The sequence below is a fragment of the Microtus pennsylvanicus genome, chromosome 5, assembly GCF_037038515.1.
Source record: "Microtus pennsylvanicus isolate mMicPen1 chromosome 5, mMicPen1.hap1, whole genome shotgun sequence".
NCBI lineage: Eukaryota > Metazoa > Chordata > Mammalia > Rodentia > Cricetidae > Microtus > Microtus pennsylvanicus.
In genome coordinates this window covers 85566579-85583515 of record NC_134583.1, presented here as the reverse complement: position 1 = coordinate 85583515, position 16937 = coordinate 85566579, and the positions used below count along the sequence as shown (strand labels likewise).

Sequence of the window (16937 nt, the reverse complement as noted above, 5' to 3'; positions counted from 1 at the left end):
TAGCTCCTCTCTGCCACTCCATCAAGACGGTAGTCGCCTCTGTGGTCACACCTCACCACTCACACATTATGCCAAACATGTACTGCTCGCCACAGCAGTGAAATCTCTCAACTGGTGGAACTTGCTGGAGAAGCGTTATTTTCTTTAGCTTTCGGCCACACCAACTTCACACCTGCTGCATAAGTGTGGGCGGGGAAAGGAAGAAAGGGAAAAATTTAATTGAAGCCAATATAGTACATTTTATTTATAAAATTCCAACTTCACACCCGCTGCGTAAGTGTGGGAGGGGACTGAGTCTGTCCTGTTGAACTGCATTTGGCATTGGGCCAATGTCTTAGGCGAAGGGTGCATCAGCAGGAATCTCTGGGGATAAATGTGCATCTTCTCAAACTCAAGCCTGAGATCCAGGCAACTGAGGACTCGGTGTGGTGCAGTGACTGACGGTACCGGGAGAGCCCCTCGGAGAACTCACGGCTACTATCTGCAATCTGATTTGTGTTTTTGAGACAGGGTCTCACTATAAAGGCCAGGCTAACCTTAAACTCACAGAGATCTGCTTGCCTCTGCTTTCTGAGTGCTAGGATTCAAGGTGTGCACCACCATGCCTGGGTCACAAACTTGATTTTTTAATTAATTATTGATCTCTTGGGATAGGGATCTGGCCATGTAACCTTGACTGGCCTAGTTCTCTGTGTATCCCAGGACAGAAAATTTTACTGGTTTCTCAGCTATGGTTGACCATCATCTTGCCTTGCCTATTCTGTACTATTTTATTGGCTTTAATTAAATTTTTTCCTTTCTTTCTCTTTCTTCCTTTTTTCCTTCCTTCCTTCCTTCCTTCCTTCCTTCCTTCTTTTCTTTTTTGTTTTTGACAAGATCTCACTACCCCTGGCTGGTCTGGAAGTCAGTACATAGACTAGACTGGCCTCGAACTCAGATCTGACTGCCTGTTTCCTGAGTGCTGGGAATAAAGGTGTGCAGTATCAAAGCCGGCTGGCTTTTTATCTTTGTGTGGTTTCTGGGAGTGGAACTCATGTTGCACTTGAGTCATACTTGCAGGGTGACTGAGCCCTTAAATTTTTTGTTTGTTTTTACATTTACTTACTCATTTTGTGTGTGTGTGTGTGTGCATGTGTGTGCACGCATGGGAGTCATGAGACTCAGGACCGCGTGGATACCGAGGATCTAATGCAGGTCTTCTGGGTCCCGAAGATGGAATTCGGTTGTCAGAGTTGATGGTAGTCGCCTTTGTATTTCAGAGACAGGGCCTCCAACTCAAGACAATCCTCCTGCCTCAGACTTTTGTAAGGCTAGGCCTACAGGCGCGAGGCAAGCACCTCGCCCAGTCGGTCAGCACTTTTCGATTCTGCAGGTGGTCCGGCGCGACTCGGAGACTCAGCAGAAGTCTTGGGTCTGAGAGTGGGAGCTGGGATGACGTCGGTGTTTGGGTGACGTCAGCTCACACGGTAAAGTGACAGCAGGGAAAGCAGGACAGTAAACTGTGCGCACCTGCCACAGTTCTTTACCTGAGGCCCCATCGGCCGTCCTGCCTGGGTGGTGGAGCTTGGCCTGGCTAGGGGGTGGGGTGGAGGGCGCGGCTAAAGGGCTAAATAGCCAATTGGCGTTCGGGAAAGGTCGCCCACCCCCTACCGCGGAGTTGGCGCATGCGCATAGCTATGCAGCCGACCTCTCCCTCGGGGGGCGGTGCTGACGCTCTCGCCGACGCGCCGGACGTCGGGCACGTTGACGCCGGCGACGCGCCGGGCCCGGTCCTCTGCGCTCGCCAGTGTCCCGCGGCGGCGGCCCGGCCTTCGTGACGAGCGGGGCGGCGGGTCCGGGGGCCGGGCTTGGACGCAGCCGCGGGGCTGCGTGGGTCGGCCCCGCAGCCTGCCGCCGCCCGAAGGCTGCCGCGTAGCCCCGGAACCGCGCCCGCCGGCCAAGGTGAGGGCGGGCGGAGCGGGCCGCGCAGAGTGGCGGGCCGGGGTCGACGGGGCCGGGTCGACTGGGTCAGCGGGCGGGGGTCAGCGGGGTCAGCAGGGTTGGGGTTTGCTTGGCCGAGCCAGGGTCAGCCAAACCGGGTTGATATCACTTAAGTCCGAGTCAGCTTAATTTGGCCGAGGTTAGAGGGGTTGGGGGAGCGAGGCTGGGGTCAATTGAGCCAGGCAGGGGCAGCGGGGTCCTGGTCTCCATGTTCATCCTGGGATGGGCAGGTGCACCTGCAGGGCATCCCCTTCATCCTCCTCCCTGTGTTCTGACAATCTCTAGTGCCATCTCACCTTTCCCTTCTCCTTTCTTATCTTGCCTTGCTTCCTAGATTCTCAGTGTGGAAACTCTGTTCCTTTGCCCCCCTCTTTGGCTGTAAACTTATGTAAGTTAGCTTGGCTGACCAACCGTTGCACAGCAGCAGGCCTTTACAAAAACACCTCTGTCCAGGCCTCTAAGAGCCAATCCAGTTGCTTTTTCCGCTCACCAACTATCCAGCCCCACAAGTCAGGGAGCCCGGCTGTCCTTCCCAGGAGCTGACTGCACACATTCCTGGAAGATGCTTTGGTCCATAGCGCTGGTGCTTGTCAGTTCCCAGTCTTCTTCTGTGGTTGAGGGAATATGTTTTGAATCTCTCTTCCTGGGGAAGAGCAAAATAAGTTAAAGAAGCCCACTGTCTTCAGCTGCTGAGTGCGGATTTTCAGCAAACCCCACTGGTTCAGCCTGGGTGGAAGAGATGAGCATTCCAGCTCCCTTTGCTCCCAGGACTGTGGAGTCCCCCAGTGTGCACTTCCCATTGGTCAGTGCATGCTACTTCCCAGAGTGTGTGCATCCAAAGTGGAGCAGTTCTGACAGTGTGGGGCTGTCAGCCTGTTGGCTCATCAGCCCCAGGCAGTGCTCAGAAAGCTGCAGGTTTGTGTTCTGCACCTACTGACTGTCCTCTGCATCTTTCCTGTTTCAAGATGATGTGCGAGGTGATGCCGACCATTAGTGAAGCGGAAGGCCCCCCAGGAGGAGGTGGGAGCCATGGGTCAGGCTCCCCTTCACAGCCAGATGCTGATTCACATTTTGAGCAGCTCATGGTATCCATGCTGGAAGAACGAGACCGCCTTCTGGACACACTGAGAGAGACGCAAGAAACACTGGCATTAACACAGGGGAAATTGCACGAGGTTGGTCATGAAAGAGATTCCTTGCAGAGGCAGCTCAACACTGCGCTTCCACAGGTATGCCAACCTTACTGAAACTAAGGGGTCTATCACTAAATGTCTGTAGGATAGTCTAGTCAGTGTGTTAGCTTACTGGCTATTTTGTGTAACCACTTGGGAAGTAATGTTTCTGGTGTTTTTTAAACACAGGCAAAATTCCCAGGAGTTCAGTTTGGGAACAAATGGGTGTTCTCCAAAGCCATTTGAATATACTGCTACAGTAAAAGTGCTTCAAAGTTGAGTTTTTGTTGTTGCTGTTTTGTTTGTTGGTTGGTTTTGTTTTTTTTTGAGACAGGGTTTCTCTCTGTAGCCTAGGCTGTCTTGGAACTCTTTCTGTAGACAAGGCTGGCCTTGAACTGAGAGATTCATCCGACTCTGCCTCCCAAGTGCTGGGATTAAAGGCCTGCGCCACCAGTACCTGGCTATGCTTCAAAGTTTTTGACAAGAGCTTGTGAAGCAATTCAGCTCCCGTACTGTGTCTTAGACTTGCCCTTACCTGCTGTGGACTTGTGTGAAGTGAATCTCAGGGCTTTTGTGTCTTATGGATTTCTAATTTCCTGGGGGAAATCTTGTGGATAAATAGGACTGATCACATTAGTAAAGTCTTCACAGGCTTTCTTAAGCACATCCGTGAGCTGCAAAGCTTTGTTTTGAAAAGATTGAACATTGACTCCCACGGCTCCTCTTCCTGGGCAGGTGAGACACCCTGTGTGTTGTTAGTATCACGTGTGGACTCGTGTGTTGGAGCCTTCTCTTCTGGTGTCCGTGGTTGGGCAAGGAGAAAGCGGTATAGCCAGCAAAGGCCAAGGTGAAAGGCACATGGCGCAGGGGCTGCTTAGGTTTGTGCTGACGAGCCCATTTTGCTCATTCATGATGGGTATCTTCATGGTGCTCAAGGAAGCTGCACTTATGCTCTCACGGTGGGTCTGCAGAGATCAGTTAGCAAGTGAATAATCACTGCCTTGATGCATCTCTTGGCTGTAGTCAGTTCTGTAAGATGGACTAAACGTTTCAATGTCCTTTTCAGAAATAATAATTTGATGTTAGTGTTGTGTGCTGAGAGTTTTTGTTTAGGGGCTAGAGAATAATTTCTTTCTGGAGTCTTTGGAATTAGCAGGTTAATAGGTCAGATTTTGTTGCCACAGGCTGAAGAGGCCTTCAAGATGCTGTGTGTTAGCCGGGCGATGGTGGCACACGCCTTTAATCCCAGCACTCGGGAGGCAGAGGCAGGTGGATCTCTGTGAGTTCGAGACCAGCCTGGTCTACAGAGCTAGTTCCAGGACAGGCTCCAAAGCCACAAAGAAACCCTGTCTCGAAAAACCAAAAAAAAAAAAAAAAAAAAAAGATGCTGTGTGTTCTACTTGCTCTGCTTTGCAGTCGTGTTTGTAAGTCTGTGTGCAGCAGTGTTTGGCCAACACTTAGGATTTTGGAAAGAACAGGTGCTGGGGACAAAGAAGTGATTGGTGTTGTGGGCAACGGGTTTCAGGCAGCAGGTGTTGTACCTGCTAGGAAGCCTGTTGCTAGGTGGTGCTGGCTGCTGCTCTGCACTGCCTCCTTGAATTAGGACTTGCTGGTACCCACAGTTATGTCAGAGCTGACCTGAGTAAACTTACTCCAAGCCTATTCTCTTTCTGGAATCAGGGTCCTCTGGTGGCTAAAAACTGTAACCAGATGGGTGTATGTGTCCAGACAGAGTACTTACACTGGAGCATGCAAGAGGGCGACCTACAGGTCACAGGTGTGTGCTTCAGCCAGCTCTTCAGTTATGCTTATGGAGCTCCGCTTGTATCAAGAGGTGGACAGGACCATACCTTTTATAAAAACACCTTTCCGCTGCCTGTTGTCAGTGACTGTCCCTCATTCTAATGTGACCCAGCTCTTCACTATTGGTTTCTTTGCATATGCTTAACTTTCTATAGGAAATGTTTTATGTTTTCTTTTGACTCTTCTCTGGATTCAGTGAAACCCATCTTTGCTTTCAGCAAAGTGTGCTGTGTAGATGGGTCCTACTTGCTCTTGCTGCTGTCAGGACCCCTGAGGCTGCCACTGGTCCTAAACTTCCCAGGCGGCCTATGCATTTGGGGAGGTACAGAACTGGATGTGTGTGTTTCTGCTGGAGTATTCTAAGGAGTGGAATTGTAGTGACAGCAGCCTCAGGAGTTGCTGCCAAAAGTGAATGTGGTGACAGTTGGTACAACCACATGGCCACCAGCAGAATGAGAGGCTGTTGTTATGTGCTGCAAAGCTCCACATGGAGAGGTGACTTCCTGACTGCAGCCGCCTGCAGTGCAGCAACTCTTTTTTTTTTTTTTTTTTTTTTTGTGGTTTTTCGAGACAGGGTTTCTCTGTGGCTTTGGAGCCTGTCCTGGAACTAGCTCTTGTAGACCAGGCTGGTCTCGAACTCACAGAGATCCGCCTGCCTCTGCCTCCCGAGTGCTGGGATTAAAGGCGTGCGCCACCACCGCCCGGCTCAGCAACTCTTTTTTTTTCTATTTGTTGATTGGATTGTTTGTTTCTAATTTGAATTCTTTATACATTCTGAGTGCATAGATGTATAGAAGAATTTTTTGTTTGTTTTGGGACAGGGTCTTTCTACATAGCCTTGGCTGTCCTGGAACTCACTGTGTAAGTCAGGCTGGCCCTAAACTCACAGAAATCGACCTGCCTCTGCCTCCTAAGTTCTTGGATTAAGGGCGTGTACAACCACCTAGCTAGAAAAACATTTCTTAATTAATTTTTTTGTGTATGTATATAATAGGTTTGTATGTGTTCCTGTATATTCATATGTTTGTATGCAGGCGTTCATATGCTTTTGCACATCTGTGTGGAAGCCAGCGTTTCATGTTGGATGCCTTCCTTGACTGCTCTCAACCTTCAACCTTACTGGTTTTTTTTTTAGTATTTATCTTGTATGTGTGTGTGCCTGAGTGTATGTATGTGTACCATGTGGGTTCAGGAGCCTACAGAGATAAGAAGCATTGGATTTTCTGGAGCTGGAGTTCCAGAGAGTTATGAACTGCCGTGTGGGTGTTGGAAACTGAACTCTGCAAGAGTAGCAAGTGCTCTTACCCATATGCTTAGTTGTCTTTCCAGTCCTTCTCTACATTACAGGCATGGCTGCCACACCGGGCTTTTACTTGGGTGCTGTGTACTTTAACCATTGAGCCATATTCCCAGCCTGGAAGGTTGTTTTTAATACTCTTATATTTGCCTTTTCACTTTGTAGTATTGCATATATGTGAAGACACAGATGTTCTTTTTTTTTTTTAAAGATTTCTTTATTTATTTATTAAGCATACAATGTACTGCTGGCAAGGAATGCACCAGGTCTCATTACAGATGGCTGTGAGCCACCATGTGGTTGCTGGGAATTGAACTCAGGACCTCTGGAAGAGCAGCCAGTGCTCTTACCCTCTGAGCCATCTCTCCAGCCCACCACAGATGTTCTCACACATTCATATATAGAGGTCTTGCCGTGTGGCCCAGGCTAGCCTACAACCTTTGATAATCCTGCCTCAGCTTCTCAAGTGCTAGAATTTCAGGTGCCTATTATATTCAGCTCAGCAATATCTTTTAAAGTTTTAAATTTTAATGTAGTTCAGTTGGTTGATCTTTTTTCCCCTCCAAGAATATTTATTTTTGGTTGTGAGTCTATCCTTTAATAGCTGAGCCACTTCTCCAGCCTAAGAGTATTTAATATAGGGGCCTGAGAGATGGTTCAATAGTTAAGAGCACTATCTTCTATTATAGAGGACCTGGGTTCAATTCCCAGCACCCGGCTTTACAGTGGCTTTCTGTAACTCCAGTTTTAGGAGATCTGATGCCCTTCTCTGGTCTCCAAGGACACCAGGCACACAGGTGGTACATAGACATACTTGCAGGCAAAATATCCATACACATAAAAGTAAGTAATTAAAAACAAAAGAATATTTCATGTAAGCCAAGCTGGCTGTGCATACCTTTAATCCCAGCACCCAGGAAACAGAGGCAGGTGGTTCTCTGTGAGTTTGAGGACAGTCTAGTCTATGCATTGAGTTCCAGGCTAGCCTGGACTACATAGTGAACTGTCTTTCAAAAAACAAAAACGAAAACAAAAACACCAAAGTAATACATACTGTGCCCTGATGAGGAAATCTGCTCTCTTTTACTGAAGTGTGTCTGAGTGATGGAGTGAATGGGTGGCTCTTCTGCTCTATCACAGTGTCTGGATGACTACAGATATCGTCCTGAGATCTGATGTTTTAAGTTCTTTACCTTTGTTCTTTTAAGAATTTCTTAATCCGGCTCATGAAATGTGGTGGGTTCAAACGTTTGCCCCCATTAGCCTGGTTTTGGAACCCATGGTGAAAGGAGAGAAAAACTGTCATCTGAGTGTATGCCCCTCCCCAACTCATTCAGTCTGCTTGTCAGACTACACAGGATGAACCAGGGTTTAACTTTGAACATGTCTGATATAGTGGCTGGTGTCTTTTCAGCATTGTTCTTCTAATCTACAGACAAAGCAACTCTATAATTATTTATTAATATTAGTGTATTGAGATAGAACTGGCTTAAAAATACTGTTTTGAACATTTTTTTTTATTTTTATGTGTATGGTTTTGCTTGCATGGATGTCTGTGCACTACCTGTATACAGTGCCCCTGGAGTCCAGAAAAGATGTTAGATTACTTGGGATTGGAGCCAAGTGTACAGATACTGAGATGTGAGCCACTATGTGGGTGCTGGGAATTGAACCTAGGTCCTCTGTCAGAGTAGACAAGTGCTCTTTAACTGCTGAGCCAGCTCTCTAGCTCCTAAATATAACTGGCTTTTGCTACTACTTCTTCCTTTTCCTCTTTTTTTCAAAACTTGCGATTCATTCATTCATTCATTCATTCATTCATTCATTCATTGCCTAGCCTCCCAAGAGGAGTTTTGGGATTTGGGAGTCATGATCATGCTCTCCATTTTATTTATTTCCTTTCTGCTATATTTTTCTTGTGGAGTTGCACCTGCTGAGCTCTCCAGCCCAGGATTTAACTGTCATGGTAATAATGGAACTCCTTGTCTTGTTCCTGGAAGTGCACATGCACTGTTCAACCTACAAATGCAGTAGTCACTGAAGAACTTTGGTAAACATTCTCTATTAAATGTGACAATCCTTTGTTAGTTTCCTAAAGGTTTTTGTTGTTGTTGTTTGTTTGTTTGTTTTTTAATATTTTTTATTTATTTATTATGTATACAGTGTTCTTCCTGCATGTCTGCCTGCAGGTCAGAAGAGAGCACCAGACCCCATTACAGATGGTTGTGAGCCACCATGTGGTTGCTGGGAATTGAACTCAGGACCTTTGGAAGAGCAGGCAATGCTCTTAACCTCTGAGCCATCCCTCCAGCCCCTGTTTGTTTGTTGAGACAGGTTCTTGCTGTAATTGCCTCTATAGGCTCAAACTCATGATCTTAATGACTCTGAAAAAACTTCGTATTAGCCCTGCATGGTGGCTCATGCCTGGACCTGATCTCAAGAAATCAAGACAAAATGAAAAACAACAACAAGAAGTGGTTACTGAATTTCCTTTTCTTTCTTTCTTTCTTTTCTTTTTTTTTTTTGAGACAGGGTTTCTCTGTAGCTTTGGAAGCTGTCCTGAAACTAGCTTTTGTAGACAAGGCTGGCCTCGAAATCACAAAGATCGCCTGCTTCTGCCTCCTGAGTGCTGGGATTAAAGGTGTACGCCACCACTGCCCGGCTTGTTCTGCATCTTTTGTGGGAGTCACGGGAGTTTTTTGTTTGGTGCTAACTTTTAAACTTTGGAATCCTAGGGACAGTTCCTAACTGGGTTTTATTTGTTAGTATTGTACTTTGAGTGTTTCATTCATTAGGGAGACTGACCTGTGTGGTCACCTTTTTGTGCCCCTGTCAATGGAATGAGCTGTAGGGTAGTAGGTTTTGGTGTAGAGGTTGGATTGTTCTCATAAACAAGGAGGGCAGTGTTTCATGGTGTTCCGCCTTCTGGAAGATGTCCTGTGAAGGCGTTGGCTGGAAGAGTTCACTGGGAACACCATACAGCACAGGATTTTCCCAGTGAGAAGGAAAAACGTCCAAGTCAATTTTGTGGTAGAAATCAAATTTTTCTGATGTATGTGTTTAGGCTTAGCCTTTGCTCCCTGAGGATTTGGGGACCACACTTGGCCAGCTTTGATGTTGAAGGAGAGACAAAGCCTTGCTGTATAGCTCAGGTTGGCCACAAACCTATGATTCTCTTGTTTCAATTTCCTAGGGGTAGGGATTACAGGTATGAATCACCACCCCCTTCTGACCTAACCCCTCACCTTTAAGATAGCATCTTGCTGTGTATTGGTGTTCTGGAACTCACTTAGTAGAACAGGCTGGCCTTGGACTCTTAGAGATTCTCCCACCTCTTGCCTCAGGCTGCCAAGTGCTGGAATTGTAGGCATGTGCCAAATCCAGCCACAGTCACTCATTTTGTTGCTGCTCTTTACCTCTTGCTTTCCTGTGTTTTTGCCAGGGGTTATTTTATTTTTCTTAAAGAAATCAGTCTCTAAGAACCGCACCCCATACCCCCATGCGTGTTCGCATGTAGAGGCCTGAGAACAACCTCAGCCATAGTTTTTCAGGTACCATCCATCTTGTTTTTGAGTCAGGGTCTCTCACTGAGCTGGAGTTCACCAATTAGGCCAGTCTGGCTGCCTATGGAGCTCTACAGATCCACCTATCTCAACATCCCCAACATTCCCCTCCACAGCCTATGCCTTTTTTTGCATTGGCTTTGGGATTGGAACTCAGGTCTTCATTTTTGCAAGGCTGTTACTGTACCAACTGAGCCACCTCCTCAGCCTTTTTGGTGGTTCTTTCAAGTTTTTGCCTTCCTTTAGCATCAGCAAATCACCGTTTTCTTTGTGTTGGGTGACTGGAGTCTTTAGTGGGTTTAGGAAGCATTTTGTCCATCAGCTCCACTGTGTTTCTTGTCTTCAGCCACCAAGGGCGTGCACGAACTCCCTGTAAATGCCCTAGGGCTTTGCACTATCCCCACCTGCCTCACAGCCCTTTGCTTATTCTTCTTATTCTCTGTCCTGTCTGGACATTGCTTACTGACCTTTTCCTACCCACTCTCTCGTCTCCCACTGTGTTGAATCTGCTGTTTTAGCTACTATATATAACTTTCTGTTTTAGTGTCTGTGTGATAGGATTTGTGTTGACTGTATGTGTTATGTTAGTGTTGGGGGTTGAATCAGGTCCTTGTGCTTGTGGTAGCTTTTAGCAAATGTGGACTGAGCATGTCCTTGGCCCTTATGTCCGTGATTGTTTTTGTTTTGTGTGTGTGTGCATGTGTGTGTGTGTGTGTTTTTGGTTTTTGTGAGACAGGATTTCTCTGTATATCTTTGGCTATCCTGGACCTTGCTTTGTAGACCAGGCTGTTCTCGAAATTGCAGAGATCTGCCTACTTCTGCCTCCTGAGCGCTAGGACTAAAGGCATGTGCCACCATGCCCTGCTGTGATTGTTTTAAGTAATCTGCTTCTGCAGTGATTTTTTTTTCTTCCTGTTGCCTAGTATAATTTTGAGGGGTCTGGGATGTAGCTACACCTACATATGCAAGGCCCTGTCAGTTAGACTTTGAGTCTCAGTTTTTCTAGTGTTTGGTGCCAAGAGCCGGGATTGCTCTTGCCTTAATGGGGAGCAGGGAGCAGATGGTGCACTCTTGCTCCCCACAGTAGAGGTTATGGTGAGCGTGTTTGCCATCATCTAATACCTTAGCAAGCCTTGGCACTCCTTGTTAACTTTCTAATCAGAATCCCAAGGTGCAGGACCCTGTCTGGCCACTTAGCTGTGGAAAGAATGTAGACTATGGCTCTTCAGCTGCTCTGTTGTCTATTGTGCAGGGTGTCTCCATCCTTCCAAGTCTTCCCCCATGCCAGGCTAGGGGAGGGCTGCATTGTCAAAGGTGACAGCGAGAAAGTAAGAGGTTGTGTGATGCACATTTTGTGAGTTTTCTTTGTCATTAAAAAGAAAATACCGCTTTTAGGTTGTGCTTCAATCTAAACATTTCAGCTGTATTTTAAGTGTGGTTTTTAGTTAATTTTTACTTTTCCACAAATATTCAAAAGTTTTATATGCCAAGTTGAAAAATCTCTTGCATAGTTTGAAGATTTTTTTTTGTGTGTGTATGGTTGTTTTACTTGCATGTATGTTTATGCATCTTGTGTGTGTGGTGCCCTTGGAGGCCAGAAGAGGGTGCTGGATTCTCTGTGGAACTGGAGTCAGAGATGTTTGTGAGGCACTATGTGGTGCTGGGAACAGAACCCAGGTCATGTGCTCTTAACTGCTGACCCATCTCTCTAGCCCTGTTTGATTCTTTAAATAGTCCATGCTGTGGATTCTAATGCTTTCTACTCCAGGTGGCCAGGAAGTGTGTAGCAATTTTGGTCATTGAAATTACAAATCCAGTTCCAGGTTCTATAACTGGGTCTGTGCTTCTTCTTCTTCTTTTTCTTGTTTTTTTTTTTTTTTAATGTGTAGCCCAGGCTGACCTCGAACTCGTGATCCTACTGCCTCTGCCTCCTTCAGCAAATCCTACTGGCGTGTGCCACCACAACTGGCAGGTCTGTGCATCTTGATGTGTAGGAAAACCCAGGAATTGTCTTTAAACTGTTTTACTCAAGGAGTCAGCATGCTTTGGTTTTTTTGAGGCAGGACCTCACCATGTAACCCAGGCTGTCCTCAGTTTGAGTGCGGGATTGTAGACTCACACCACAGTGTTTATTCTTAGATACAGGTGCAGTTGTCGTTGTTATAGTCCTTTTGAGATCAACAGCGAGGTTTTTAAAAGCTGTCTTATTCAGAAAGCTTCAAGTGGGGTGATGTGTTCAGGGTGAATTCAGGTGGAGTCATGGTTTTGCCTGTCTTGAAGTCTGATCTTGATTGAGGCAGGAGTCTGGTAGAACTGTAAGGAAAACAGTCTTAAAGTCACAACTCTGTGGACAGGACAGTAGCCTTTGGGGGAAGCTGGTGACAGTGGAGTGCTGTAGGACTGGAAAGGACTGACCCAGTTCAGCAGGCGTTTTGTCTCAGGCTAGAATGATAGAAAGTAGGGCAGTTAGAAAAGAAACAGTCAACATCACAGCCCTAGAGGGGTTGCCCTATGGACTGAGAGAGGAGCAGATAAGACTAGCCACAGGGAGAGCAGCAAGGGGCAAGGCGCTCCCCAAGGCTTACCTGTCTTCATATAGGGATTGCACTGATAGGTCAGGGCGTGGAGGCCCAGAAGCCTTTCTGAAGCCTGCTTGAGTTGTGAGCTCGATGCTGAGCCACATTAGGCCCAGGTGCAGTGAGAAACAGTCGGGAGTCAGCTTCACTGGGAGCTGAGGTAATAGCCCACCTGTGCGTGTGAGAGTTGTCATCTGTCAAGGTGCCGAGCTTGTAGGTGGGTTATGGTGTAGGAGGAATGGACAGCCACGGGAGCCAGTGGTTAGACAGCAGTCTTTCCTGCTGCAGCACACATGCACCCCTTCTCCCACTCTGGCAGGATGCACAGACACAGTGTTTCCCTGTTACATACAGTTTATGTGTCTACCCAGGTCCTGTTCCAGTATTGAGTGTTTAGTGTGCAGCGAGTGCCACATTGGTCACATAGCTTTAGTGGGGCAATAGGAAATCATACAGTTCTTTGATCAGATTCGATACAGGGTTGAAGCCTCTGGGGAACACTGCCATGCTTATATGTAATTTGAGGGGCAGAGTGTTCTGGTTCTTCACTCTCACACTTTGTGGCTTGCGTGCCATGTTCATATACCTATTTGGGTGGGTTTTAGGCTCAGTTTTGTTTTTTTTTTTTTTGGTTGTATATGGTTCAGGAGAGTGGCAAGGTCTCTGTCACCCAGCCACAGCCTCAGTCTCAGGTTTCTTGAACTTCTAAATCACACCCATCTGCTCCTGTAAATGGAGTTGCTTCCTGCCTGTTGTGAAGGTCGGACACTTCAGAGATGGCTGTGCTCTGCTCTTCAGTAGACTCTTCCTGCTGTTCTCCTGAGGTAGGTGCTTGTCTTCAAGACACTCACGGATACGGTTTGAACCCTTCTGTTGCCATTAGACTTAGCTTCCTGCCAGTTCATGAGTTTTCTTTTTTGTTTGTTTCTCTCTCTCTCTCTCTCTCTCTCTCTCTCTCTCTCTCTCTCTCTCTCTCTCTCTTTCTTTCCTTTCTTTCTTTCTTGGCAGAGTCTCATGTAGACCAGATTATCCTCTGTCTAGTTGAGGGTGGCCATAAATTGGGGTTATAGGCATGTGCCACCACATACAGTTCATGTGCTCCTGGGGATGGGACTCAGGGGTTTTGTGCATGTAAGTACTCTACTGAGTAATCCACAGCCCCAACTCCATGTCATGATCTTTGTAAATGTCAGCTCCTCAGATCTCTGTTGTCCTCAAGCCAAATTGAATCTCAGAGCTACATGTCACCTTCCTGGCTCTACCTGACTGGCCACTTGCAGGGACTCCCTACCTTTGCTGACTCCCAGCTCTGGATCATGCCTACACTGAAGATCTTGTTGTCTGGTAGCTTCTTGGGGGGGGGGTTCCCCTGCTCCCAGACCTTTCCTGCCCTGGCCTCTGCTTGCTAGCCCTGCTTAGAAAATAGGGGACAGTTTTTGCTGCCTCCAGAGATTTTCCAAAATAGTGATATTCTGGCTAGAACACAGCTCAGTGATAGAGGGCTTTCCTAGCTTCCCTCCTCAGCCTACAAAGCAAGCTAGCAACAGAAAATCTCATTCTGGCCTCTGCTAAGTTGACAGCTCCTTTTGGTTGAGACAGGGTCTCTTGTAGCGCAGGCTGGGCTCAAATTTGCTCAAATTCTCCAGATTGACTCCCATGTCCTTCTGCCAAGACACCATTAGTTTGGAGTGTTTAATTGCTTTCTGGCACAAAACATGTCCTAACTTACTTAGTACTTTCCTGCTTGGTAGAAATCTTTATTTTAGAGCCCTGGTTCCTTTTAGTGGGAAATAATGTTTAGAAGTTACTATCTGGGGGCTGTACTCTTTGCAACTGATCAGAATGGGGGGGGGATAAGCTGGATATGCTGGCGGATGTCTGTAATCCCAGTACTTGGGAGATTGGAAGCGGAAGGATCCAAAGTTCAATTGCCTTGGCTACATAGGGAGCTTGGGTCAGCCTAGGTTATAGGCGACCCTGTTTAAAAAGTGCAGCAAAGCAAAAACTATATATTCATAAAATAGTTTCATTATTAAAAAATAATCTAGTAACCTTTTAAATGAATTGTTTTCTTTGAGATAATTCTCTCTAGCCCGTGAACTCTGTAGTTAGCCTTCCAGCTTCAGCCTCCTGAGTGCTGTGGTTACAGGCGAACACCACTACACCTGGCAGGCTAGGATTTCTTCTCCCTCCCTCCCTCCCTCCCTCCCTCCCTCCCTCCCTCCCTCCCTCCCTCCCTCCCTCCCTCCCTCCCTCCCTTTCTTTCTTTCTTTCTTTCTTTCTTTCTTTCTTTCTGTTTTTCGAAACAGGGTTTCACTGTGAAGGTTTGGAACCTGTCTTGGAACTCGCTCTGTAGACCAGGCTGGTATCGAACTCAGAGATCCACCTGCCTATGCCTCCTGAGTGCTGGGATTAAAGGCGTGCACCACTACCACCTGACTAGGCTGAGGGTTTCCTAGCAATTTTTTGGGAGAATTGAGAATAAATATATTTTAAGAATGTACAATTAAAATAATAGATTTTTTAAAACCTTTCTCCTAAATACTGTGTTTTAAAGTAATTTGATTTAGCATTGCCCCAACAACAAAATAATTATATATTTGATATAGTTAATTTATTCTTAGTTATTTAAAAATTATAGTTATTGATTGGTTATGTATGTGAATCAGAGGACAACTTTCTGGGTTCAGTTCTCTCCACCTTGAGTTCTGGGGATTAAATGCAGGTTATCAGGCTTGGCATCCAGTACCCACCCACTGAGCCATCTCCCCTAGCCCCATTTATTAATTTTTTTCTTTTTTCTTCTTTTCTTTTTTTTTTGAGACAGGGTTTCTTCACTGTTGTGAAACTCACTGTGTAGACCCGGTTGGCCTTAAACGCACAAGGATCGAGGGATCCACCCTCCTCTGCTTCCTGAGTACTGTGGTTTAGGTGTGCACCACTACTCCTGGCTCTGTTTACTAATTTATAATAGGGTATTTCTGTGTTGCTTAGAGTCGCCTCAAACTTCTGAACTCAGGATTCTCCTGTCTGTCTCCAAAGTGTTGGAACTTCATGTGTAGGTCAGACTGCCTTTGGAATTCACAGAGATCTGTGTCTGTCTCCTAAATGTTGTAATTAAAGGCATGTGCCACCGTACTTTTTTTTCAGTCATGGGTGTTGGATCCCCTGGAATTGGAGTTAGAGTCATTTGTGAAATGCCATTTGGGTGCTGCTGAGCCATTTTTCCAGCTCCTTTAACTATTTTCTTAATTATGTATATGTGTATCTGTTGTATAGGTATGTGCATGTGTGTGTAGGTGCTTGTAGAGGCCAGAGGAGTTGGAGCTCTTGGCGCTGGAGCTACAGGTGTTTGTGAGCCACCTGACATGGGTGCAAGGAATTGAACTCTGGTTCTCTGGTAGAATGGTACATGCTCTTAACCACTGAGCCATCTCTGTAGCCATTATTATTATTATTATTATTACTACTACTACTATTATTATTATTGAGACATGGTCTCTTTATATAGCTCTGGCTGTCCTGGGATTCACTATGTAGAACTTAAACTTAGAGAGAGAATCTCTCTGCTTCCTGAGTGCTGGGATTAAAGGTATATACCCAGGGGGGCTGAGAGATGGCTCAGTGGTTAAGAGGATTGCCTGCTCTTCCAAAGGTCCTCAGTTCAATTCCCAGCAACCACATGGTGGCTCACAACCATCTGTAATGAGGTCTGGTGGCCTTTTCTGGCATGCAGACATGCAGACAGAATATTGTATACATAAAAATAAATAAATATTTAAAAAAATGTATACCCAGGCCCCACAGTCTTAACTAGTCTCTTCTGAGTCACAAGGCAGTTGTTTAACATGAGCCCTTCTAAAATCAAAAGGTAAGTGAGGAAATGGATTTCTAGTATGCAGCAGTAGAGGGTAAATATTCCTGTTCTAAAAGGGAGGAGCGAGGGTGACAAGGAAAGGCCAGCAGGCAAGCAGCAGGTCTTGCAGGTCCATAACACTTGATGGACTCAGGGTATCAGTAGCCTTGGTGATTGCCCCTGCTTCTGCTGCCTATAGCACTTGTCTTGGTGAGCTGCATGTTTCCTGCTTTCTTAGCAGATGTCCTGCAGTCCTGTTATCTCCAGTATCCTGGAATGTCCACTGCAATGCAGCCATCACTTTCACAACTCCTGTTTGTGGGGAATCTGACCCTGACACACACTACCTGGCCTTAGAGGCTTCCTGGAATTTGATGTGATCCTCTGTCTCAGAGTTTCTATTGCTGTGATAAAACACCATGACCAAAAGCAACTTGGGAAGGAAGGGGTTCATTTAATTTTACACTTCCAGGTACACTGTTTACTGGCTTGCTTCCTATGGTCAGCTCAGTACAGTTTCTTATAGCTTCCAGGACCACCAGTGGTGGCTGGGTGGGGTGGTACCGCTAACAATGGCTTGGGCCCTTCCATATTAATCACTAATTAAGAAAATACCCTATAGGCTTGCCTGTAGCCTGATCTTTTTTTTTTTTTTTTTTTTTGGTTTTTCGAGACAGGGTTTCTCTGTGG

The 16937-nt window shown here is 46.3% G+C and overlaps 1 protein-coding gene across 9 annotated transcripts in view; it reads left to right on the top strand.

Moving 5' to 3' along the window:
* Window positions 1–1733: 1733 nt before the first annotated feature.
* Window positions 1734–16937, top strand: part of Ppfia1 (PPFI scaffold protein A1) — an 85021-nt gene continuing 69817 nt past the window's right edge. For 8 of the 9 annotated variants that reach the window (XM_075972920.1, XM_075972919.1, XM_075972915.1 and 5 more), the window contains exons 1-2: window positions 1807–1941; window positions 2946–3209. In XM_075972920.1, the coding sequence (XP_075829035.1) occupies window positions 2946–3209 (264 nt within the window). In that variant the 5' untranslated portion in view covers window positions 1807–1941. Of the gene's footprint in view, window positions 1942–2945; window positions 3210–16937 lie in introns of all 9 variants that reach the window. The other variant, XM_075972922.1, reaches the window with a different exon arrangement.